General features: G+C 43.1%; 2 protein-coding genes across 6 annotated transcripts in view; one reads left to right on the forward strand and one right to left on the reverse strand.

The window, feature by feature from the left end:
- Positions 1-27,996, reverse strand: part of LOC138944875 (uncharacterized) — a 279,898-nt gene that overhangs the window by 82,685 nt on the left and 169,217 nt on the right. The window lies entirely within an intron of this gene.
- The window catches only part of LOC138944994 (discoidin domain-containing receptor 2), a 93,082-nt gene that overhangs the window by 51,874 nt on the left and 13,212 nt on the right, over positions 1-27,996 (forward strand). For all 5 annotated transcript variants that reach the window (XR_011448902.1, XM_070316135.1, XM_070316136.1 and 2 more), the window contains exons 2-4: positions 12,624-12,751; positions 21,771-21,876; positions 25,222-25,453. Coding sequence is in view for 4 of the 5 variants with exons in the window: in XM_070316135.1 (XP_070172236.1) it covers positions 12,643-12,751; positions 21,771-21,876; positions 25,222-25,453 (447 nt within the window). In the remaining variant the exon portion in view is untranslated. The remainder of the gene's footprint in view (positions 1-12,623; positions 12,752-21,770; positions 21,877-25,221; positions 25,454-27,996) is intronic.

Below are 27,996 nucleotides of genomic sequence, written 5' to 3' on the forward strand. Positions count from 1 at the left end.
ATAGCCCGTCGTTTTATTATTCGCCTCTTACTTTCTTCTTTCACTCCGTCTACTCCGCGTCCTCTTTGCCGCCATCGACCTTCATTTTCTTCTTCCCCGAATTCTCAGCATTATTCAGCAGACGCGCGTCTCTCATCCAGGATGCACTCACGTACTGACTATCTGCTACGACGACAGTGACGACGACGACGACGAAGACGACGTCGCCGTGGAGTCTGTTGAAATTCGCAAAAAAAAAAAAAAAAAAAAAAAACCCGGCTATCGAAACCGGCTTGTTGCACGGACGAGCTTAACTGATAGACTATTAATGAATGACTTCATATATCTGTATATAATCTTCTCTGTTATTCTCTGTGATTATATATATATATCTGAGAGCGAAACTTGTTTCCTATTGTTTTATCCTTTAGCGTGTTTTTGCGAATAATGAATTGTAATCTAACAAATTATTAACCGACGCTGATTCGAATTAACAATTTTACTGACATGTCGATAATATCGGGGAATATGAATGGGAGTATCGTTGAAAGAAAATTTTCATTCGCCGCTCAAGCGAGCGGACTGGATTACCGTACTCGCGATACCATCTCGTTAAAAGCACGAAACGGTCGTGGAAAGCCTATGGTTATAAAGTGCTCGTCCAATCGAAATTTTGATTACGCTCGCGTTACTGATTGTGCGCGTTCCGTGCATTATAAGCTTTAATCACTTTAATTACTTATTGCATGTAATTAAGCACGGTTTATTGCACTCGTGCTGACGAGCGGCCGTGATGAAAACAGCCCGTTGACGTGTGACGGCGCATTTACGTCCGTCAATGGTACACGTAATGAAACTTGGAGTCGCAATTCCACCGAATCAAAGCCAGACTAATTGTCAACATTATTTCGATGTGTAGAAAATCGGCGGTTTCATTATGCGTCGTTTATTACCATGTTTCGCGTACTATATATTAAATATTTATTACGCGACTCGGGCGACTCTTCACGTGTTGCGTCATCCATCGCCCTTTATACCATTGATCCGTTATCGATCAGGTATAAAGTCATCATTTCTATCCGTTATCCTCGTTAAAGCCATCCCGATCGTCCATATTACGACAAGGTAAAGTGCTACGACATACGCTTGACAAGCCAACGTATATGCTGGTATGTGATCTCTTTACCGGATATGTTTGCGCGCGGTAATGAACGGTTTCTACCAAAAGGTTATATGCACGTCACGGCCCATTCCTCAGTCCCTTGACCGTTCTTTATAGGATGGTACGTTATAACGAGCTCCCGAGCGCCATCCTTCTCTCATTAAAACGTCAGTCGACATCTTTTCTCTCTTATTGTATGCAGTAATATTATCATTATCACGTGACATATGAGACACGCAAGCTGCTCCAACGCATAGTGAAGAAAATGATGGCGAACAACAACTTATGTTAATAAGAATTTAAAATATTTGTTAAACTCGTATCTCTCGAGAAATATATAGCGCTTGAAAAAATTTGAACGGCCGAAATTCGAACATATAAGTAATGTCCAGATAATTTTCTTCGATCAATATCGAAACAGCATATTCTTCGATGACACATAATGTAATCATAATTATCGGCGATCTTCGAATATTAAAACTAATCATCATTTTTTTTTTTTATGTTACAGGTGAGTCAACTGCGAGAATCGCGCGAAACTACGAGCTGCTCAAACAGTAAGTCCAATTAAGAGTAATTACGCGACACGAAGCAGGCGCTATCTATTGTAGTTAGCGGTTGTACGTTTCTTGCGTGTCACGGAAATAAAAAAATAGAAATGATAGACTCGGAGATTCTCGATGCGCGCGATAGAAAATGTATCCGGAACACGCACACAAAGGCGCGGTAACATTTTCAACGGGAAACGCGCCCCGTAACATCTTTCCTTTGTATATTTTCTTCCGACATGCGCGCGATGCTGGCGTGTTTGATTGCCGACGAAAGACGCGCTGGCGATGACTGTTCCAGGCCGGGCGCTGCTCGGACTCCCGGGAGGGATCCCACCTTCTTACTTCGAAGTAAACTGTTTTCTTAGGCACTCGGGACTCTTCAAAAATTCCTAAATATTTACCCGAGTGGAAGACTCCCAGACGGACGACACTTAAACGGTATTCTCTGAGCCAGGGTATACACGAAGACCGGCTTAAGCCTCCTGAAGAACGATGGATTAGAGGCTCTCCTGCACATTTCTTTCTCGTTCTCTCTCGTGTGTCTCCTCTCGCCTCTCCATTTTTCCTTCAGCTTTTCCTTCGCGCGAATCTCTGGGACTCGCGACTGAGACCCTGAATTCCCGCTGAGGGAGATCATTCTTTGAACTTGTAAGTCGAGCGTGGTTCTTCCGAGTGTATACATTATAAGATGGTAAAATGCGGGATTTGTCATTGGAAAATGGAGATGTTCCGCGCGTGTACGTTGCGTACGCATCGAAATACGATGAATTATATATGAATCGGTATTACGTAAAACTGTCGGCCGTTCTTACGAAAATAGCGGTTATTTGATTTTGTACTACGAATAGCTTGTGGCCGTCCTTTCTCAAGTATCGTTCGGATTCACGATTATCATTTCTCTCTATGAAATTAATTCAAGGGAATATGAATTATTTTTCGAAGCCAGAGATCTTAGTCTCTTTAATTACGAGGGTTTGTCTACAATTTAAAACGATCCGACCAACCATTTTTGCGTAAACAATCTTGTAAACTTTCATCATTTTTTACAAGTCAAAGTACTTTTTCCCAACGTTTATCACCTTCAATCACGAAAACTCCGACGGCGTCCTTATATCTCCGTAACACGAAATTATACACGACGCGACCTACACAATTGCTGGTTATCTTATTGCCTGTCGTAAATATTTAATTTAGTCAACTCGGTCGATACCCTCGCGGTACACGAGGAACTTTCGAAGCCCGAGAATACGAAACTATGTACTCATCGATCGAACGAGTGTTGCAAATCGAATACATCTCGACGCAATGTTTTCGCAGTGCACGCGTGAAGGGATCCCGTGTCCGAGAAATCGTCTTCTAAGCAGATGGCAAAAGGACGGTCCGATACGGGAACTCGATTCCGCAGTTTCTCTTGACTTTTTTTTTCGACTGGTTTCAGACGTCGCCTCGATACAAAAGCATTCCCTTGTTCCAAGTTCTCGCGCTTTCCCACCCACCCACCGATTCCTGTCGCAGTCGCGCTCTCCGTCTGAGAGCTTCGAAAACTTTCGGGGATCTGAATACTAGGCTGCATTAAACATGAATAAACGATTTATGAGAACAGAACGGCTGTAACGGGTTTTGGTGAAGGGTTGTCGGGCGCGGCAGGACCGTCTAGTGAAACGAGACCGAGGATCGTTCGTAGAGTTTCGCCGATGTACATACGCTTGATCTCCATCCGCCTTCTTATTCGCTGATAATTAATAATCGACTTTAACGACCATATATATATATATATACTCTCTCCGGCCTCTTCTATCTGTTTCATCATCGCTCCGGATAATAATTCTTTGACAATTGGCGGGTACCAACTGGCCTCGTGGTGCAAATAACAGATTGACTCTTTCGGCCATTCTGCTTCTTAGAATCTTTGATTCTCATCCTGTTAGATCGATGATGCCTTAGCGGCATAATAATACGAATGTAGCTATGTTAGCGGCTCCAAAGCTCACCGAGCTATCGCAAAAATATGCGATTATCTCACGTAAAGTGAGAAAACATAAGGAATTTTTATCCCAAGAGCGCGTTGTATCCGCTGAGAAAACGCAAATCGTATTTCATCGCATTCCGCATTGCGTTATTCTTGAAGTTCAATTGCGGAAAACGGAAGGGAAAGAAATATAATATATCGTTTAAGAAAAAAAAAAGTATATATTAAACCGGAGGGGATTACGAGGAGGAGAAGAAGAGAGGGGGGAGGGAGGGATAAAAGGATTCAATCGAGCGCGCGAATGCGGCCTCTTTCTCGCGAAAACGGGTTCCGACGGAAACTTCGGGGCTTCAAAGCGATCTCATTTCATGCGCTCGCAAAGTTGGCTCCGCTGCGGATTGCCGCAAGCTAATTTGCGAGCGTCAGCTGCGTATTTCTGCAACTATTCTGAGTTCCTCGCGGCGTTAACCCGCAGACGGCGGACGTTAAAAACGGCCGATACCAAACGGCCGCATCTTTTCCTTTTTTTTTTTTTTTTTCACCCCCGGACACATATAATATAACGGCCGCTTTTCGCCGCTACGCGGAATAATTAATCCGCGCGGCTCGTAAAACTCGTCAGTGTGTCGGCGATACAACGGTCGCGTTCTTTTACGATTTTCTGAAAAAGTTATATACACGGTGCGAAGAGACTCTAACGCTCTATACCCTCGTCGCATAATCTAATCAGCGCATTAACAGAGCGATAACGTTCGCTCGTAAATCCACAACTCCAGTAACGAGCTTTCCACGTGGTACGATTCAAACGCGTATATTTGACGCGTCCGGCGTCGTTGGGCGCAATGTTTCGCTCGTATGAGTGCGAAACGACGCGAATTGTGCGACTGGTCGTTAATTTTACACCGTGGATCTTGACGCTGCAAGATTTCTGAATAAATATACATCGCATCCGTGAATTATAAGATTCTTAAGTCGTAAAATCGAGAAACGTATACGAAGTGTACAAAGACGATTAAACTGCTTCGTGAATTGTGTCCGTCTTAAATAAGAAAATTAAGCATCGATTAAGAGCTACAAAAGCTTGACTTGTGCATGTATGTATGGTGTTTTATGATTATATTTAACAACATATTTAGAGTGTAAAAAATAAAAATTTCAAACATTTCTAGTCGATTTTTGAACGAAATAACTTTACATTAGTGGTACCATTCTAGACGCAAGGTTAAAATTATGACGCTATTTCCGGAGTCTTGCACACAATTTGGACATTACTATTCGTAGGTCGTATCTTATAGAATAAGAAGGTTCAACGATTCTCCCGTTAGTAGAACGTAGCAACGTTCGCCAAGTATTTCAGAGATGATTTTACATGCCAATATTCTATGTCGGTTAAAGCCATCATTTGGTTATCGATTCGTGACATCGTTTGCGCTCGAGACCATTCTATCTCAGAACGATAGATACTGTTCCTCGCGCTCTCCGTCAAATAAAGTGTTATCGAATTCTGATACTTATGATTTTGTTTCGACCAGCACGAGCCAAGTCTGAATTGAATCGTTATCGTTCTTCTTTCGTCGCCAACCGCGTCGTTGTTGGCGTACCATTTCGCAAGAAGCGAGCGCTAGAATCTGAGTAAGTATAATGAGATGTACAACAAGAAACTTCTTCGACAATATCGATATCATTTTTATATTTCCTCGTTATGTTAGCACAAAATAATTAGACGAAAAGAGAAAAACAATACATTCGGCTCAACGTAGGAAAGATAAATGTCCTGTAAGTAGAATGAAAATGCGAGATAAAATTCAAATAGCTATACGACTTGTTTCATTCCATCGATTAACTTAAACAGCAGACAAGCTGACATGAAAATTTCATTCGACCTTGGCTATATGCGAAGATGGTTCTCGCCCGCTATCATGGGAAATCACGCTGAAATATTTAACGATTCGATTGTTCATTCGTCTGGCGCGTGTCAAACAAACATAAAGCGGTCTCTATTTTCCCAGTATCGTGGAAAAAAACTAATGGGATTGATAGCCGTACGCTCGCAAAATACATTTCGTAGATATCGACGTTCGCTCTATTTTGTCGATTATCTTCCATGTAAAAGATCGTACTTTGCAGCTTTCTTCCGTCGAGAGACGGAGGAAAACTGGAATATTCCAAAGGGTGAAGGTGAAGGAAGGGAAACGGACGTCGAGGCCTCCCTGCCACTCTCTCGGCACAGCAATGGCGACGGAAGGTGGAGAATAGCATAGTAGAACCCGGTAGCAGTACATTTCACTTGTTCGAGGCATAAACTGGGACGGTAGACGTGCCGGTATGAAAATTTCAATCGGTCGGAGCAAAGTGTCGGCGGCGCAAGGCGCGCGAGCGCGTCGAGGAGGCGGCGTCGAGGAGGTGAAGGTGGAAGACTGGATGGTAGTGGCGGAGGGCTCAGGTGGTGGCATACACAGGTGGAGGCGGCGAGGAGGAAGAGAAGGGAGAAGGAACGCGACGCGAGAGAGAATGAGGAGAGTAAAGTGGCTCTGGACCGTGCGAGTATATCTCCATCTGCGTCCCTCGCCGTATGGCGCTCTCTTTCCGTCCTCCTTCCTCTTAACGGCGTACGAGGCCTTAGCCCGCGGCGAACTGCATAATTCATGGTCCTACTACACACCGACCGCCGTCTCCCCAGCGTACCCTCTTTCAGAGGGCCGCCGCCGTCACCGAACCCTCCCTTCGCGCTTCAACCTTCTCCTTCTTCCTTGCCAGGGTTAGCCTCAGTCACGTGCATTGCACGTCACCGTGTACGCGCGTGCTCCTAACCCTATGCATACGAAAGAATCTATGCATGCACGTGTGTAAGTGTACACGATGTGGATAAAGTTGGCTCGGACGACGAGGTATATGCACGCGTTCCTAACTCTCGTACACCACGAGCGCGGAATGTAGGCGAATATTTCGGCTGAGTTATGGGCAGCACCCCCCCGTCGAGGTAGCGCGGGCCTAACGAGAGAAACGCCACGGGCGCTTCGACCGTTCACGATCGCGTCGGGATGCCTTCCCCGAGCAACGAGATTCGAAGATGGGAATAATGGATTTTTACGAGGACACTGTCGGCTTGGATAATTTTACGCGCATCGTTGCTCTCTTATAGACTTTTGTAATCTCAGCAGCTTGCTCTTTTTCTTTCGCATTGTGTGTCTTTGAGAGTTATTCCGTTGCATGCAGCGAGCACCGACCATTTTCTGCGCCGATAAAATATCACTTTTTAACCAGTCACGTCGATGTAATTATAGAGCTCGCGAAAGGCGACTGGCAAAGGCGAGAGGCAACGTTAATTCTCATTCTACTCTTTGTAACTCGCGAGTTTTCTTTTCTAATCCGCGTTACACTTGTAGAATATGTATTGCTGGGTACCGGTTGGAATTGTGTGGCGGAATGAAATACTGGGATATAAATTTCAAACGCTTACTACCATGTGAAATATATGTATCAGTGATGCGGATCGTGCATTTAGATAGAATGATATATTTTAAAGGAAGAACGCGCGCGCACACTCTTGAATAATGAGACTCTACTATTTTTAAAGATGCTAAATAGTAACAAATTAATAATGCCTGCTTTTAAGAGAATGCTTAATTTAAGAAAAATAAAATTATTGTCTTTACTTTTTTATAATTAATAATAATCGTAAAATATTTTTCTTCAAAATGATTATATAAATATCTCGCTAATTTCTTTTTTAAATTAGACAGTATATTTGGTCTCGATTCTTCTATTGGTTTAAAAATATTATTTTCACAGTTGTTTATCTTTTTAAATCTGTTTAAACTTGCTCTTTATTAAATGCTTATAACGTTGAATTCTTTGATAAAAGAAAAAGTTTTATTTCGCGTGACTTTTTTTTCGCCTCTTCCGTTTATGGAATTAAGACATATATCGTACACGTTTTTTATTATACCTCAATAATTGATGGTTGACATAAATTGGACGATCTTCGAACATGATACTTCGAACATGACTGAATAGATAACGCGGCGATGTCGTCGTTAAAGTCCATTGCACCGGTCGCCGAAGGCATCCTCGCGCTTAGAGCGCGACTCGTCCAATCCGCGCGTGTACACCAATCGAAAGACAAAGTGCATACCCGAAGCTACAAGACTGCACGAAATTAATACGGAACCGGCTTTACTCTACGGACGTACCGCGGTTCGAAGCGCAGGAAAGACGGCGGAACGAGATGCAGATATCCCGAGGCACGGCCAGGAACCGCAGGTCGTTTTCTCGTCCTACCGAGGAGAAGCGTACCGGTTCTTGCGCTGAATAAATGGGAGATGCTCTACCATCTTGGGTTCCCATCGCTCGCGCCAGAAGATAAACATCAGCAGCAGCAGCAGCAGCCGCAATCTCAGCACACGGTAGCCAGAGGGACCTTCGTAATTAGCCGCGCTTGCGTATCTCTTCTTTTTCTCGCGTTAGAAACGCCGAAGACTGCGATGGTGTCTGTTTATGAACAGTTGGCGAATCGATCAAAGTTCTTTGAACATCGCCGGATGACCGAACTATCTCGCAGCGGAAGCTGCCCTGCGGATTTCAGATGAAAATACACCGAACGGAAGAAGACTGGAAAGCGAAAGGAGGATCACCGTTAACTTTTGCGCTTTGAGCGGAAAATATTGGAATGTCAAAGAACCGAGATTTATTACGGTAACTTTGTGAATTAATCAGATTTGTGTAATAAATTACGTATCGGTTAAAGAGAGAGAGTTCAAAGTTCATCAAAAGATGAATCGAATCCTTAATAAATTCAGCAGTGGAGACTAAGATAATAAAGCCATAGAAAAAAGCAAATAAAAAATCACCGTGAATGATAGAGAATACAAAAGCCAATTTAATGTAAAAGAACGTATCAGAACGTTTCGATCCTGATTGTATATCCTAATTTAAATTCTCTCAATTAAGAAAATTTTAATACAATAGATATTATTATTACAAGTACACAAAATTATATAAAATTAAAAAAAAAAAAAGATACAAATTTATGCAACTAAAGCAACTAAAATATTGAGAAACCAAAAAATATTTAAATAATAATAGCAATCCTTGATAATTTTTTTATTATGTATTATTATTTTACACATTTTTAATCTTATTAAAACGATAGTGTTAAAAATGCCGTCTGGGGCGATTTTTTCGCGTCCGACGATTGCGTCTCTCCCCAGGAAAGGATCTACAAAAATAAGTCGCGGCGCTCTCCGGCAATTACACGAGGACGACTTCGTCGAGTTTTAATTTGTCTGCGCCAACACTCAAGAGCGTGTCGCGTATTCGTGTATGTCGACGCTTTCCATGAATTCGCGCGCGCAAATTTATGCGCCCGAATGATGGAAACAGCATTGAGAAGAGCGCCGGTGCCTGCTTCTCCTACGCCCCCTAAGTAAAACTCGTCGCCCGAGAATTGTGCGTTTTCTTGCGAAAGACTTTGAGCGTGATCTCTCTCGCCGGGTCCCGTGGGAATTTCTACGATAGGCAGAGCTCCATGAATCGAAAATCCGCGAACGCAGAGTGCACGTTTTGTCTCCAATAAATATTTATTGTAATTAGACTCACGCGAAAGCGCTACTTTCATATTCACGCACGTTTTGCAAGTCCATCGACACAAATGACAATGATTGTCAAACGAACAAATTTGAGCGAACTCAGTATGTTTACAGTTTTGCGAAAATCTTGTTTTTTTTTTTTTTTTACACCTCCTCAATCGTCGTTTCACGAGAGGAAATTCAAATGTGCGTGTATGCAGAATCTTTACTTCCTAGTTTTCCTAGTGCTCTCTTTTTTTTCTGCATCGTCGAAAACTTCTCGACGAGAAAATGACGCGTTTTCCGTCGCGGTTAAAGCCGTTCGCGAGCGACGGAGGTGGGGGGGGGGGAAAGGGGGGACAGGGTCGAGCTTGGATGCGAATTTTTCGCCCAAACTCAAGAGTTCGTCGACGAACGGCGTTTAACGATCCGGAAACGTTGTAAGTGTGGAGATTAAAGCGTGTATTCGTACATGTAGCAGCGGATCTGTGCGCAGCGGTTACTTTCCTTCCTTCTCCCATTCACGCTCCCTTCGGAATGACACGTTAGGAACGGAGCCAAGCCAACTCTAGAATATGCTATAGTATATATACTTCCAAATGGGAATACTTCTCCTAGCTTTTAATTTAAGTTTGAATTTCAAGGAAAATAATTATCTAAACGAAATGGCGCGAAACACAAACAGCTTTCCAACTATTGATTTAAAGTATACGCGATTTGACTATCGATTAAAGCATACAAATTGTATAGATTAGTATAAATAAAAATTACTGCAACGTAAAGATGGGTAATCTCTTGACGTGAATATCTCGAAATTGTCGCATTTATTTACGAGAGCTCTCGCTGAGATTAATAAGCTTGAAAGAATCCGCTGTTCACGCTTTGAACATCGGTGCGGCATGATTGATTCGTTGATTCGTCGAACAAATTCATGTTTATTCACTCGTGAAATACGCTCGCGAGCTGTATAGGCGGATGTAGCTTTATCTAGGCCCCATCATTCACGTTAATTCCACTTAAGCACCGATGCACCTGGCTCGCGAGCTCAACGACGCGACGAGCGCACGATGCACTCGGCAAAAATGAAGAGACGAATGCCATGCAAATCGAGCATTGGAAATGCGCACAAGGGCACCTTATGCAGCGGCACATAGTGGAACCGAGTGGCCGAACGGCAGTTCGAGCGAATGAAAGATGGCAGTGTGCGTATTGTAGAAGGCCGGAACAAACGGGGCACTAAATTCATATGATTTCTTCGTTTCCAAGCGGAGGTTCGCGTGGTTTGCTTGGGCGTTGCGTCGGCGCCAACGTTGAATATTTGTGCCGGCATAAGCGTTCGGCTAAAGATAGTCGAAAGAAAATTTATTCGCGAATAGAAACAGTAAAAGTCTATCTCCTCATCGACCTCGCCTTCAGAAGGACAATTATTCAAAGAACGCGCGTGAATGATACGTGGAGGGACTGAAATAGAGAAAAGAATATTAATAAAGGTACAAGACTTATTTGCCTCGAGCGAAAATGCGTACAAATTCAGACATGTGGACATAATCAACTCTCCGTAATTACGAGCAAATGATTAAGTCCATCTACATCAAGTATGCCCGCCAGGTACAAACGGCTCAACGTTCTCCTTCGAGTAAGCTCACGCGAAATGCAGATCGATGATGCAATTAGTTGACGCGAGTACGTTAGAGCCCGATTATTTCCGAATACTTTTTATTTTTAATTATAATACATTTGCTGTACATAATGTGTAATCTGAGATGACAAGCAATTTTGAAATGCTATTATTCGGGGTGACGCAGTCGCTGCGGGGAATGTATCTCGCGATGGCAAAGCCATAAGAATGCATTAGAGCGAGCGTGCATTTATGTCGAGATTATCCTCAAGCCTGTAATGATTAATTGTATGTCATGATTGATCTAATCATTGGCTCAGAAACGAATGCCGTGTCTCAGACACAATCGACCGAACGAGCTGGGCGGTTAGAGGTTGGCTGCACTCTGTGACCTTAATTACTACGTCGACTAATCGATCGCGCGCATTGTGATCGTACTATGCTCGACACTGGTACCGGCATACGCAATCACTTCGCGCTGAATAGTGTCTTAATTGCTGGTTGGATAATCCAATTTAGCCACTTAATCGGTTATGACCGTCCATGGAGCCATCGCCATCGCAAATGTTCGCAAATTCTCGAATTTGGATTAGCTATCTGACACGACGACGATCTACAAGGATCTCCTATTCAGACAATTAGATAAGCATGATACCGCTTGATAAAGCTTGTTTCTCTTTGAATAAAATAGTGTCGATTATAATAAAATTCTTGACAAAATAAAAAACATTACGGCAACGAATATATTGTACAAACTATCTCTAATTCTTTTGATAACATAATTCTATTTCTCGTGATTCCAGTTTTGGAATATAAAACTCGGAACTAAATCCACCTATCTCAAAAAACATTAGTAGAAAATCAGATCGGTTTAAAAAAATATTTGTCACCCATTATAAGGGGGGGGGGGGGTCGTTGATTTGCGGTCGGGTACCCGGCGATGAATTCCTGAAATCCACGAATTCACGATGTCGTAGCGCGATATATATATATATAGTAAACGCCGACAGCCGCGTCTATCGCCACGGATATTTTCGTCGTGGAATAACGAGTCGCAGTGGAAGGATTCCCTAAACTTGGCAGATAAACATCGAGAAACGGTCTCGACGGTAGTCGAAGAAACCCCCTCCGTTAATTAGCCAAAAAGTAAGGCCTCTCTTACGGTTCTCCTTCGCTTTTCTTTCCTGCGATACGCGCCACGATGGCACCGCCGTGAATAAAATACAGTCTCACAGTCCCCCCCCCCACCCCCTCTTCCCTTCCCCGCGAAACCCATCGTATCCCCGACTATCCGATACACACGAGCTCTCGCCCCCTCGCATACGAGAGAAGAACCAGCCGGAGAGCCCTACGGCGTTCTCCGTAGTTGTTTCTCGCGCTCGTATCATCCTCGTCGCGGGCCTTTCTTTTTACGTTCTCCTTCTCTCGCGTCGAACGGCCGATCCTAATCTCGATAATGACGCGTAATGGCTGCTGGCGTGAATGTAGCTCTTTGTCCGCGGCTCCTGTACCGGTCGTATATCTGTCCGGTACCGGGGAGGCCGAAACGGCCGTTTCCAGACTCTTTTTCTACGTCCACGTCGCGTCCCCCTCCCGAACCCCCTCTCGTCCTTATCCCCCTTTCAACCCCCGTCTCAGGCTGCAATCTCTATGCTTGGCAAGACGCCCTTCCCGAGAATTACGCTTAATCACTCTGTTCTGTGTAGCGCCGTTTGTACGTATGTGCGTGTGTGTGTGTGTGTGTGTGTGTGATTTTTTTAAAATTTTATTTTTGCAGAAGCGGTTATGAGAGTTCGATGACCACGAGCCCGCGGACCATCGACGCTACCATGGATTACCTGCAGACGTGCCTCATCTTTTACCTGCTGATCCTCTGCTTCTGCGGCGGACGTTCCATAGACATATGTAAGTAAACGTGTCAATTTATCTAAAGGAATCCGATTCGAGATGAGACAGCTTCGCGCTTTCGAGTCAAACTCAAACTGCATACATTTCTCAATTAACAATGACTTAAGTATTGACAATCAATCATCTCGATAATCATTAAATTAATTAACAGCTAAAACGTTGCATAAATATTATTTTCAATTTAATTAATTATTTCCTGTAAAAATCTTGAGATAAATGATACAATAAATTCTTTTATTTTCCACATATAAAACAATTCTTTTACGCAAAAGATATGGTTCAATTTCAAAAAGTCGTAATATTTATCGCTTAGTAGCAAAGAGTCGATCCTCTCCGCAAAATCAGGAGATCGTAGTGGCAGAATCGCGGTGGAAATACGTGTTTACATCCAAGGCTATAATTTTACCTTGGATGGGTGCCTCTGCCCCCCCCCCCGCGGTTTCACCCGATAAAAACAGAAAGACCTCCCTCCGTACCGCATTGCCCTTTGCCTTACGTTAAACCTCAGGCTCGGTTTCTACTCGACTTGGTTTCCATCCCATTGACTCCGGCAGCCCGAGCCAACCCCCCCCCCCCCCGTGTCAGGTAAACAGGGCGAGAAACTTGCAAAGTATCCGCCAAGAGTTCCAAAGTCAGCCCCGGGAAAGGCTTTTAGGTACTCGTTCGTGAAATCGAGCTCGAAACTTACGTATACGAGACGTATTTCGCACCCGAAGAATTTCTCGAGTAGTACCGAAAGATGGATCGTGATGGTTTCTCGATTCGGTTACACTGCAACGCGTATCATCCCTTTCCCTGAATGAGTGAGTAGATTCGAGTTATACGTGCATAAGCATAAAGTTTTCATAATAGAAACTTTCTTACTTTATCGTATGTCGATGTTATATCATTTCAATTTTGTAAATCGATTAAATTGTAAATTCATCAAGATTCCACTGTCCAAATGTTAAATAAAAGTTAGATGGAACTATTATGTCTGACGAGTCCTTGATAAGATTCATCGCCGATAATACTATAAAGTCTTTGTAAGTGCACAGTAATCGGCTTACGCTTTAAGGCTAAATATATCTGTACAACGATTATTACGAGAACATACTAAATCAGAAAAGTTGATGTTACCTTCAAACTCTTGGAATCTATGCGCCATACCATTCAACCTCAAAGCCGATACTTGTTTTACCTTTGATCCTGCTTATACTTATACTTGAGCATCCCGGTGTAATCCATGAAAATAACTATATATATAGCGCAAACTTCGCTAATTAAATTCTATCTGGTTATCAAAACAGCCCAACATAATCTTTGAGATAACAAGCGAAACAACGCCGATTAAAACGGCAAAATTATATACGAAAAAAAAATTTAGCCTGCAACTAATTAAATATGACATATTATTAACATTGTCACAAAATAAACAATGCATCGATCAATATGTCAGCCCGTTAGAATAAAAGCATGAAAAATAAGAAAATCGGCATATCAATTGTATCATTTCAAACACTTTTTTTATTCGCGCGTAAAAGTTAGAAATGGGATACGGCACACTTGGAATTTATTCGACCGTGATGCTTGCCGGGACCCGATCGAAACGCATTTTTAACACCGGTGACCGGAAGATTCATAGAGCCTTTCGTAAGTGGATCGACGTGCTCCGACACGGGAAAAGCGCGAGCAGCGGCGAAATATAAATAGCACCCCCGTCCTCCTCCTCCCCCGTACGAAAGTTGGAAGTAGACCGCGAAGGGGAGGGCCCCCCCTCCCCCACGGTGACTGAACTTGTACATCGGTGAATTCGCGGTCGTGTTAAGCGAGCCGGTCAGCCATAGCAGAACCGAAGGACGGTTGTGGGGCGCTGGAAGGGCTCGCCGAGCAGTTAAAGCGCGCATAAATTGCAATGTTAATGTTGCCAGCGATACATAAACATGTTGCACGTCGGTCGGATTGCGGTATCTGCGCGTGTTGCACACCCCTCTAGGTTCCTGGGCTGCGTGCCTGCGTGCATGCGTTCGTGCGTGCGTATGCGTGCGCGAAAGGGCGCGTACGGTTTCGCGTGCACCGAGGGCGATTGCTACGCGTAGACGCGTGCCTAGACGAGAGCGGCCATTGCCGCTCGCGTGTGTATTAACGCGCCCGTGTTTCGGTGTTGCGATAGGATAGGAGGTAATTATACAGATGCGTCATCCGGGAAAGGAGGGACGTGTGTATCTGACGTGGCAAAATTTTTACCGTACGTGAACACATGTGCGGCTGACGATCAATTTTTTTCGCATTCCGCGCGACATTCATTGATAACGGTGATTACGATGGCATAGCTAACGATGAGGATGTACTGATATGACTACATCTTTAAATAAATGACGAACATAAACGAGACTACAAACGCAAATATATTATAATTTAGATTTTAATAATTATAAATAAATATATGTTATGCATGTGCGCGTATGTGTGTGTAATGAGACGGAGAATGTATGTAGGAATAACGCATTTGTATATGTTGTGGCATCGAAAACAGACGGTAGAAATGTGTCCGGGGAGAACCGTCACGCGATCGAGTTCTCTTGCATTATAACATTGTCATCCCTCTATTACCTTCTTGATCCTCTCAACCCTCCTTTCCAATTATCTACAGATCCATTAGGCTCTAGCGTAATGGTGACGAAATTATTGCAGGAGTCTTCAGCATATTAACATAACAATGCGGCAATTACTGCCCCTCGTTTACGCTCTATCGCCAACCTACACAAATATAAAACTCGAATTACAGTTATAAAGATGTTATAAATTTAAAAAACTTAGCCTTCAAATAAATATGGGATTTCTCTCGATTTAAATATCTCTATGAATAGTGGTAATAATAAAAATTTAAATCATAAGACACATATTGAAAAGAATTCCATGTAATATTGCATTATTATACATTTTTTTACTATTTTGCATATAATTTGAACAGAATCAGATGTATCACAAGTTTGTGTGCAAAGAGTCTTCAGATTGAGCGCCATCGATATTCCTTTCGCGAAGAACGCTATAATTGAAGCGATCATATCCTGTGTGCGCGGATAAACGGATTATTTTTACAGTCATCTATACACGAGTGCACAAATACACTCTCACAATCGTATACCCTTCGTAGATACACTTATCAAAACATTCGCCGGTTATCATTACAACTTGTCACTCCTTTGTACGCTCGGTGCAGGCATTAATACTGGCTGACAGCTTCTGCGGGGCTTGTTTGAAAAGCGCGATTATTCGTACGACAAAGGCACCGCCAACACCGCTTTCCGCACGTGTACATCGTATGTCTCTCGAATATAAAATCCCCGCGACGTAAACATTCCCAAGCCGGTATTCCGACATCTGTTTCTTACCCTCACGCAGACACCGATCTTGTCGTTCGGCTTGATCACGCGCCAGAACCGCGCCAGAACGACAGTTTACGCTCTTCGTCCGCGGTACGCAAACTCTTGAAGATCTCTTCGTCTCCCTAACGACTCTGGATAAATCGCTTCGAGTGCAATCGACTTAACCCCGCGTCTCGTCATCCGGAGGCGCAGCCTTCGGGTACATTCTCGGCGAACGAGAATGAATCGGGAGAATCAAGCGGGATTGACACATTGAAAGGATGTCAGCTGGGCGGGAGACGCCAAGCGAAATAATCCTCGGCTTTCCGCGTTGCCACGATCGCGCGTCTCTTCTATTTTTCGGACGATATATCTCGCGATCGCGTCGTCGTTTCGGAATATATGGTATACGCGAGCGAATGCGATTATCGCGAGTCTCTGCCACGTCGCGATAAACCCGTTCGCATCTCGTTTTGCTGCGAGAGCGACGGCGCCCCGATGGCATTGCGGAATGTATCGAGTAACGAATCCGAGGGACGTCTCGTGCTTGACGCGTTGAAAGGACATCAACTGTCAGACATCGAACGTCGAGTGTAATAATCCCCGACTTTCGGGTTCGAAGGGCGCCCGTCAATCCGCCGCGCGGATCTGTATTTTCATAAGGCCAACCCACGAAAGCAAACACCGCGTGCCCGGTTATACGAGCGCGAAGGGTTGCGTGCCCTAAAACCCTTCGCGCAACTGACATTCACTGGAACGAAAGAATTAGACGATGTGGACGGCGCGATCGAGAAAGAAAGGATTTATTTTCTTCAATGACACGTGTCAAATGTCCTCTCGCTTTTTCATTCTTACGTAAAAAAGAATCGAGAATTGGCAAATTCATCGATTCAAAGATTATTGAAGGACGGACACGTATATTATAAAACAATACGATTATTATTATTTTTCTATTTTTTATCGAAAATTGTAAATGATTTGATATTTAAATAATTCTCTTCCATAATTTAATATTAATTTTACAATTTCTAAAAATGAAAGCAAACTAAATTAAATTAATAGATAGTTTCACAAAAGAACAATTCAATATAAAGCATCTTTATCTCTTCTAATATCGATTAACATCAGTCACAACACACTAACGAATAAAACTGGTTAGTTTTGACAAATATCCAGGCAACGAAGGCAGAAACCACGTACAAAAAGGTTGCACTTTCGACCCTCGGAGTCTAAGTAACGCATGCAACTCGAGACGGCGATTTTCAGTCCACGGTGGATAACGCCTGAGGGGGTTTCAAGGGTGGAACGGCCGCGACGAGGAGAAGGGAGCAGGGAATGGTGGATAGAATAGAAAGGGCAAGAGAAAGAGAAAAAGAGAAAGAGAAACCTTAGGGAAATAGAAGGGACGAAAGGGTCGTGTAAAAGTAGTACTTCCGTTCTGCCAGTCGTCGCGGCGCCAGGGGGACGGGCATGCGCAGTTTCGTCGAGGCAAGTTACCTTCTGCTTAGAATGAATGTTTGTTTTCTCTGAAAGAGGCGAAAATGGCTCCCTAGAAGGTCCGAGGAAACCGCATCTCGGCCTTCATGGCCGTACGAAAGGGTACGCGTTATCTAGGGGTTGCGAGCCCGGAATGCACGAACTTCTTTCGAGGTCGACGCTCTTACAAACATTCATTCTAATTTCGCCGATGCCCGGAAAATGAGCGCGGTGTTGCACTCGAGAAGGAGAACATTGCGGCAGGTTATCCACCTGCTAATTTCGTTGAATAAACATAACAAACTGCCGTCGCAATGAGACATACTGAGAAGGTGATTTATCGCTAAAACACACAAACCATATTCTAAATAATTTCCAAGTTACATGTTATTTAAGAAACTTGAACGGAATTAAATGTCGCATGTTGCATGTTGATAAAAATAATACATACACACCGGATGTATATGTTCATCTTTAAAAAAAAATTTTTTTTTTTTCTTCAACGACCTATTAGCATATTTTGCAGACGATTCTTAATATCTTATTTTTATCATAACATCTTAAATTACACAATAATGTAAATTTTCGTAACAGAATGATTTGATATATGTGCAAGGGACAATTCGTACATTATGATTAGTCGAGACATTTTGATGTAAAAAAAAAAAAAAAGGTTGAGTTAACCCAAGGTGCGAATCATGATTTATGCGCTAATATCGCGCTGCAATGAGATGGGAGATTTTAATATGTTTTTCCGTGAAAGAGTCCCGGTCGTAATTAATTTACATTCGCGCTCGACAAGAGAAGTGTAAGCGAACGTAGCGAGAGCCGGCCGCGACTTTGGTGCGCCGCGTCATTAATAATAATCCTGGAATTAACAAAGGAAGGGGATGCAATATTAAATCCACCGAGTTAGAAAAGCCCTGTTTTGTTGGCATCTACCCTCATATTTCCTCTATCTTTCTCTCCTAATTTGCTGAGAGATTCTTCTGTGCAATTTGCTTCGCTAGTATTATAAAAGCTGAGCTAATTACACGCCGTATTCGTCCACCAAAGGCGGTATCTTTGATTTCATCTGGAATATGGGAATGAAATTATATACTAGACGCGGATGCGTGTAGATTCACAACGAGATGTGTGTGTTGTATAAGAGGGTATAATATACTTAATAATTTTTTCTAAGATTATAGAAAGCAATTAAAATTTCCATACAGTGGTTTCCATATAGCCGAACTATAACCAAGTACATGTTAAATTATTAAAGTCAGCCTCGCCTAGATAAGGATGTGACTTAGACTGTGTTGAAGGTTAATTCAGAACCGTTCTCGAGAATCATTCGAAGGAGTGGTTCGCTACTCGAATACAATGGGAATACTTTGCGGGAGAGGACAAATGATAGCAGAGAAGGAGATCTCTGTGCTTGTAAAGAGGAGATTTACGATATTGCGCAATTCGTAGATCTCTCCAAACAGATCGCGCGCAGCTTTCATCGCCGTTTCAACTTGTAACTTGAGCGCGTGGAACTTTCCGATTCACATACAATGCCGAGATATTTCAATTACCATTTCGGTATTTCGAGATTCGCGGAAAATCGTTTATCAACTCGATCCGTACGTACAAATACACATGGGAACGTACGAAATAATAGCGAAGAGACGCGAATACGCGCTCGTAGAAGACTATCGCGTAACAACGAATATAAAAGCAGCGATACCGGATATACACGGTGAAAGAATTTTTCTCGGAATTTATTACGGATTTTTCCATTACAATCTACGTCGCCTCGTGTACGAACGTATTGCGTTCTTCTCCGGGCGCGGTTTGTTCGCCGACCGTTTTCGTGGCTGTCTCGGGTTTCGTGGAGAAGCCGTCTCTGGGAAAGAAGCGGTTATCAGTTTGACAGTGACGCGGTTAGAGGAGGAGAGTCGAGAACGTGCGCGCCAAAGTAGGGTTGCGAAGGCATTCAATTTTCCTCTTCTCGCGGACGGAGGGCGGCACACACCCTTCCGTTCGGAGCTGTCACTCCTTGAGAGTTATGGTTACCGAATGAGTGGCTGGGGCGGGCCAAACGTCGCATAACTTACTTCTTCTTCTTCTTCTTCTTCTTCTTCTTCTTCTTCTTCCCCCATTGCCGCGCTCTTTTCCAGGATGTCTATAAATACGAGAATCGAACCTGCCTGCTTACCCCAGCTACTCATAGAAGCGACGAGGAAGGGCCTCTCGTTACCCGCGCTGGGATGCTGCACGTCGCGCGCCGCATCGGGCACGTACCGGAAGAAGCGCGGCGCGAGAACGATCGATCTCCGGGAATCTTCGGGATCGTACGCCGGGTAGCGTTGATTATACTAGAGACTTATTTGTCTGTGAATGCGTTTTTTGCCCCTTTAAAGAAACTCGAGGCGTTCGGTCTCCTCGAGGGTATTTTTAGCCAATGTACAAACGATAATTACCGGAAATTCCTACGTAATTGTTTCCTCGTCTCTCGAGACACGTTGAAAGTGTAATAAAACTTTATAAATTATTATTTCTGAATTTTTTATCATCATTTATATGTATTTGAATGATAGATGATTCGATTTTTTGTTCATAAACCTAAGGAACGCTAAATATAATTATTTATGCGTAAAAATATAAAATAAAAAGAAATATTTCTCTAATTTTTATTATCGCGCCTGCGGTAGTTTTAGTTGTCTAAAACTTTGATAAACACATTAACCATCACTTTTAAGAGATATAATTTTATAGATATAACTTTTTATATATACCTCTCTTCTCTCCATTCGTATAGATGCGTTGAGATCGATATCGGATTCTAAAACTTATAGTATTGTTAGAGAAATCAAATACTCGAAGGACTCGAAGAATACTTTGTAGATTTGTTCTCTTGCTCTCTATATAAATTGCCTCGTTTTAACCAGACTAATAAAGATTACAGTTAAAAAAATTTCTCAAAATAAATGAGAATTTTATCACACATCTGCATATTATGATAAATTTTTTGCTTCTTTTTATCGCATTCAAATTCGACATATATTCGGTGATGTTTGGAGAAAAATGTTTACAACCCTCTTATTTACGTCAGATATGTTTTCGGTGCCAGACATCCGTGACGATGAAGAAAGAAGCGGTCGGAAGAAAAGTTTGTAGATTTAAGATCGTTAAGACGAATAAACGAGCTCGATAATCGTTGACGGTTCCGACGATGGCTCAGGAAACAGCTGTCGTTAGGGTCATTCGGGGCTGAATTTTCTACTCGGATTTATCGAGTTTACCGAAGCACCGCGATTTCTCGCTAAAGATCTGTATATCATTCGCTCGTTTCCCGAGAATCCTGACACGATCTTATGCCACGCTAACAGATCTGCTTTGATCGCTCCACAAGGTACGACACGGCCCCACTCGCTCGCGAGTGCCGCTTTGATCGTCGGCGAGAGCCAGGCGAATATGTAATTTCAAAGTCGTCGTCCGGTACTTATCTTTCTTCGATTCTCCAAATGGAAATCCGTTCTCGGTATCGCGTTATAAGAGCCGTAATTATCGCGATGCGTCGACCGATAAAAACGGCGCTCCCGGAACGGCGCCTGCGTTGTCTTTTTCATCGTTTTCGTCCGCGCGGCATGCGGTGTTGACCTCGAAAAAAGTAGCCCCACGACGCATAATGAAAGCCTGATTAACTCCAGTTCTTGCCGAAAATAACAGCGCGAAATGCGCGGCACGCCCCTCTCGAGAAAATCTTGTTTAAAACTTGTTTAAAACAGCTTTTAATAAACGAGGAAAGAATGTAGGCTAATGAAAGCGTATCGTTGATACGAGACAAATAATTTATCGACTTTACTATAATTTCTTAGGACAGTTATAATTTTTATTACAAGATTTTATTTCGCTTATAATTTCAAACATAATTTTATCATTTTAACGAGAAAGAGAGATGGAGAGAGAAAATTTTAATTACAATAATATATGTTATAAAAAATTAAAAAATTATAGAATAAAAATTAATATCCAATCAAGAAAACAAATTATCGCTGAGGAAAAAGTCTCAGATTTCACATCGCGGAGAGAGTATTATGTTATTAGATTATTAAAGTTCTCTTACACGCGTATGCGCGCTTAATAAGTGGGCTAACTACACGCAAGGTTTATATCGTTCATTTGTTCTCACATATAATTGAAGCAATTTCCTTTATTTGCAGCACAATGCATCGCACCCCTGGGGATGGAATCGGGCGCAATTCCCGACGCGGACATCACTGCGAGCTCTAGCTTCGATAGCGGAAACGTCGGGCCGCATCGCGCACGGTGAGTGAATTACCGATTTGTTTATGCAGCGCATCGCACACAAATCCGACGCGATACAAATCCGGAAATTCGATCATATTAACTCCGTTACGGACCGTGAAAAACGCAGCGACGTGCGTACGCATCGCGAGATACATCGGCATTATATTCGTGTAGGGAATATTCGACGATATTCGAATCAACTTGACCGTTCGTTGATGCTATGCGTGTCGAGTGTGCCGTCCGTTAACTAAAGGCTTACTCGTGAAAAGTTCTCCATCTATCTACTCGAACTCTAACTGGCTCTCGACGTGGCTATTTAAGACGCGCTCCAACGGAAGCTGGAAGTCGTCGTCTTCGTGGAACGCGATGGATCATCCGTAAATCGAACGATTCGACGAGCCGCACGGACGACACGTCCGTCATCCTGTCTAATCCTCGAGATAGTCGATGATCGACCGGTCACAACGTATATTAATCACGTCCTATTAAACTGCAACTCGGCTCTAATTCGGCCTTCAAACTGCAACGAGGATTAATGACGCGCATCGTCCCGCATACCGGAGCCGTTTCTATCGGCCGTTCCAAAGCTCTTAGACGTCGTTAACGTGCCCGTCGCATACTCCTTTGATTATGCGTGTCAGCTAATTACCATTCCGGCGGGACAAACGCGCAACGCGGCGAACGAACGGGGAACAGCACGACGAGGGACGGATGTCCAAACACAAGGAGAATCATCGGGACCACCTACAGCGCTAATAAACTCGCACTCGCGCAAGACATTAACTCCACCGGTGCCCTTTCGCCCGTAATTGAAATTCTGCCGCATTAACCGAGCCGTGCGTGAATTTTCAATATTCCGCCGAGTGTAATCAACTCGTCACTATTAATCAATCATCCAAGCACGAATACGAAATATATTAATGCGTTAAATTAATCGCGAATATATGTATTCATGAGGCACGGGATAATCATCAGTTAATAGATAAAATAGAGATGCTAAAGTCGGTAATAATAATCGATCGCGTCATGCGAGTGCCCCTTTGCTGCAACAGCGTCGATATCGTTCCTTCAGACCGCATTGTCGACTAGAACTTCTTTCACGGTATTTTCATGGCTTCGTGATATTGCGGGCTTCCCGACGAATACCCCTATTTACCTATCCGCTTACTCTAAAATACTTTTATCCGCATTATATTGTAATCGGAAAAGCAGTCCTTTTTATAAGACTTAAATGCAAAATTCTATAATCCTAATATTTTTTTTTTTTTTTTAATTTATAGCTAACACAAATTTCTTTGAAAAATAAAATTATTTTCTTCATTTATCACGCGTACTCTTACATGTCACTCATTTGTATAACGTGCTGTAATTGTCATAATTATGATAAAACACACGAGATATATATATATATATATATATATATATATATATATATATATATATATATATATATATATAGATATAGTATGTATAAAAGTGGAAAAATATCCTCTTGAAGAAATTTTCTCGATCGTTCAATAACGCACTGTTAGAGACTACTATCCTATTCACCTTAGCGACGAATCATTTCTCTTCAGACAGTTCCCAAGTCCGATCTCGAAGCTACGCGCATCCTTCTCGTCCGACAAACCATTCCTCTCGATAATCGTCCCCTCCGTCTAAGGACGCGCTCCGAGCTCCGATTCCGCCGACGTTGGCAGCTCGCAGTCCAAGTCGGCGTAATCGCCCGTTCAGAGATTTATCGCGGGCCAAGAGTACCGTGCACGCGGAATGTCTTTGATGCCCCGAACTGTATCAAAGTGGCAGCCGGGCAGTTCGAGGTCTCTTAATGGGCTATGAGTTATGATCTCTCGCGGTGGTAGAATATTATTACCTTCTCTCTTTCTCGCTCGCGCTCCTTCCCACATCCGTGCCGCTTCCATCGCGTTTTCTTTTACTCGCTCTATATGCGTTTCGCTTCTAAGCAGTGGTATCAACGCAGAGTACTCTCTCTTCCTGTTTTCTCACGCTACGGCAAAATATCCTCTCTCTTTCTCTTTTGCATTGCCAAATCACGTCGAAAGATGCCCTTAAAGACACACAGCGAGCCCTAGTCGACCGCTTTTATTGCCTTCAACGTCAAAGCAACACTTAAAGTTCTGACACTTCAGAAGGCTCACCTCTTTATTGCGCGAGAGCATTTTTGCTCGACGCGCGTATGCACGTGAGTTCCGCCGCGGATTCGCTTCTTCCGTCACGCCCCTCTTTTTTTCCTTTCTTTCCTTAAATTTTTCCTCGACGAACAATTTTCGTACGCGAGATACCTTCGTGTAAGATTCGTGGAGGATCCCGTTTGGAATTCTCGAGGAAATACTTTCATAAGCTTTTCACTTTTCGTTAATAAAGACGATGAAAAAATTCACGTTGCATCCCTCTTACTCGGTATATAAATATTTAATCTTATTAATGAATACTTAAGAGATAATACAAGTTTATGGATTATCGTAACGAGAATAGCCGGCTTAGTAATTTACGTCGACTGAAAGAATTCGAAACAGATTCGTTCTCGTCGGCTTAATTTACGAGTCGTGGAATCGTCCATGGCATACCACGGTAACACGTGCGTATTTCACGGTCGTATCGCGCAGACAGAAGGAGGGTTTTTTAATGCCACAGACGAGTCCGCGAAAGGTATCTGCGAATACAATTATTAGTCGGCTCTAAGTGGCTTCGTCGCTGTTCCCGCGACGGTGCCACCTCATCTTTAATTCATGTCATCCGGGGACTCGGTTCGATCGATAAATTATAATTTCACCCCGTATAGCGCGTTGGCGAGCTGACGGTTATCCGTCAGACACGCGGCCGATCACGTATTTGTACGATTTCCTCCGAGCAACGATGTCGGTGTTCCCGCTCGCTTCGCCGCTCTTCTGTTTTGCTATGACCGCGATAACGATTTTCTTATCAACGGACGCAGGCGCGAACCCCTTACGCATTGCAAATACTGAATGTTGAAAGGAAAACTTTAACATTACAAATTCGCACTGTATTCTCCGTTCATTTCATATTCAGTAATGTTTACATAATTCTAAAATGCCTTTTTCCTTTACAAGCTTCGATGCAAAACTATAAACGAAAAATATCGCGAAACGAAATACGGTAAACCTCTCGAATTTGCATGCAGATAAAAATGTATGAATCCGTAAAAGCGTCCGCGAGACGGGAAAGTTCAGAGTCGCGCGCGTTTGGCGACTATTTTCCTTTTCACGAGGGATTCCCCCGGAGAAGAAGCTGTCTTTTCCCCTCGACGATCGTAGCGCGATAAGAAAGCGGGAAAGAGAAAATAAAGATCCGTAATCCCAAAGCAAATATTTATTCTTCCAGGCTCAAGCAGGAGAGCCACGGAGGTGCCTGGTGTCCGAAGCAGCAGATCACGGCGGAGCCGCGCGAGTGGCTCGAAATCGATCTTCACACGGTGCACATGATCACAGCGACTGGCACTCAGGGCCGCTTCGGCAATGGCCAGGGCGTCGAGTTTTCAGAGGCGTACCTGCTGGAATACTGGCGACCGAAGCTGGGAAAATGGGTCCGCTACAGGGACTTTCGTGGCGAGGAGGTGAATCTAATACTTCAATCTTTCTTTGTACGAATAATCGATCGATTACCGTGTCAAATAAAAGATTTAAGGCCTGTTATCATGATCGATTATTGAAAGCAATAGCAATCTAGAATAATCGAGGTCAGGAGTATCCCGAAATAATGTGACATAGAATAGCTTAATCAACGTATGTATTTATAGATTGCGAAGTAGCAAATTGGAAGGTATAGAAAGATTTGTCAAGCGCGTAGTCTGAGGTTGCGAAATTTATTATACATAATCCGCTGTCCCGGATATATCCACTCGTGCCATTTGCCACGATCGATTTAATCGTGCAAATCTTATAGAAAGACATTTCGCCGAACGATTTGATTCGATACGGCGATCCAAGCCACGAGAAAGAGTTACGTACGTATACAGACAAAGTTCCGCGGTTAAATTTAGTCGCGGGCAATAACGCATAAAGCCGAGCGTGCGCAGATTATTGAGAATGATTTGCAGCGGTAACCGCGGACAGTAACTAAAGGATGACGTTAACAAGACGTAAATCTTCAATGTAATATGTCGCGCTGGAAAGTCCGGATACACGATGTAATTTATATACAGATATACTGGTAACCGTGAACCCAAGTCTTTAATTAGCGTCGACCCGCGATAATCACACGCTGCCGGCGATTTACTCGCTCGGCGAAAATAAACTCCGCGCAGTCGCAAGTTCCGGCGAATTTCGGCGAAAATGGTGAAGTTTGACGTACGCGGTCCGTGAATCTTCGCTGGACTAACCGACGCGAAATTAAGGAAACGTCCGCGTGCATCTCGTAAAATCACTCGTGTCAGCGCCCGGTACACGCTACTTATTTAACGCATGCCTGCTCGCGCTTCGTCTCACGAAAATACATCTCGGGCGGACGGACGGACTCGCGCCGAGGAATGTCATCGATTTCCGAAATGACGAAAGGAAAGAGAGACGAGCGTCCGATCGCGTCAAGTTAACTTTTTCCTTGGGAGTTAGCGGGCAGGGTGGTGCTACGAGCTTATTTGTACAGCAGGGTGGATCAATAAAATGAGGGAAGGGAAGGTCGTAGCGTGCACGCGAGTTAGACGATTCCAGCTCACCTACATAGACGTACCTGTCTGAATACGTGAATTCTATGAAGGCCAAACTCGAAAGGAAGGATCTCGAGCCGCATTTGCATGCAGCTGCAAAGCCATTTGCTTTTACGTATATTATTTCCCCGGCACGCGCGAAGATTACATACTCTTCCAAGATTTTCATCTATACATTCTTCGAAATGAACCAGCGAATATACTTTAAGACATCAGATATTAAAATAATTATACAATTCTCTTAAATTTTTCTGATGTCATGTCGATCTTTGCACCCGACACTGGTAGCGTAAAATTTAAATCACAAAAAAAAACTAAATAAAACATTGGTATAATTCTCACTTTTCTCATATTTTGATGAAGAAAATTTAATAAAGTTTTTTAAAGTAAAATTCGTCAATTCTATTTTAGTAATGTTTCTTCTACATTTTTGTAAAGAAAAGAATCTAAAATTTTATATCCAGAACTATGCAGGACAATTATTTTTATTGATTCGCGCATAGCACAAATCAAATAATAGTCTCGTAAAAAAATAAAACACGAAAAATATGATTTATTTCGCGATATTTGCATATCTCATATAATGCGCCTGTAGCGCGATGTACCTGTTTTAGAGAACGGAAGAGGCCACCCAGAAAATAGCGGCGGTAGGGATAAACCTGCAGAAATTTGTGTCTCTTCCTCCCGCTGTGCGCTTCGCGTTGTCCCTCGCCGCTTAATTATACAACGACACTCGGCTTATCCGATGCGTAATCTTTCTTAACAACCCGATCCGATATGGGCGATGTCGGTAGAAACCATGTGGTCCTGTCGTCGCCCATATTTTACGGTCAATGATTTCGAAATGCAACGATTATTAAAATTGATGCCATAAAATAAAATAACTCTTTTTAATATTCCCGATAAAATAATGAACAACGTGCATTTTTGTCTTTATATTCTCGGCAACATCACTGACCATAGCTGATGGTAATTAATAAATATCACTATATAGTATCAGCGCAGGCACACAAATGACAGTAATATTTATCACACGTAAATTCATATAATCATGTTGTACCGCCCATTGGGTGTTTCCACTTAAATTAAGCCATAAGATGTCTTATCCTTCCGCGACGGCACGTAACCATCAACGCCGCCTCTAAAACGGTTCAGCTACTGACGGTAGCAGCCTACCGTGGCCAATCCAAGAGAGACACACACGAGAAACATTAACATAAAATGGGCGTTGATCCCGTTCTCGCATCATTTCACGTCGCCCGTTGAAATTCGCCTACGACGAAAAGAATGACGAGAAACCGTGGCAACGGTCGAGGAATAATTTGAGAGACGATCGCTCGCCTCGACACGCCGGCGCGGCGGTGCTTGAGAAAAGTCTTTCGCGATAAAAGCAGAGACCGCGGCGCATGCGGGCCGGTATGCAGGACGCGTGGGCGCGAAGATAAATATCGGGA

This window comes from Polyergus mexicanus, unplaced genomic scaffold, assembly GCF_030449975.1.
Source record: "Polyergus mexicanus isolate NDT 795.1 unplaced genomic scaffold, iyPolMexi1.0 SCAF_3, whole genome shotgun sequence".
NCBI lineage: Eukaryota > Metazoa > Arthropoda > Insecta > Hymenoptera > Formicidae > Polyergus > Polyergus mexicanus.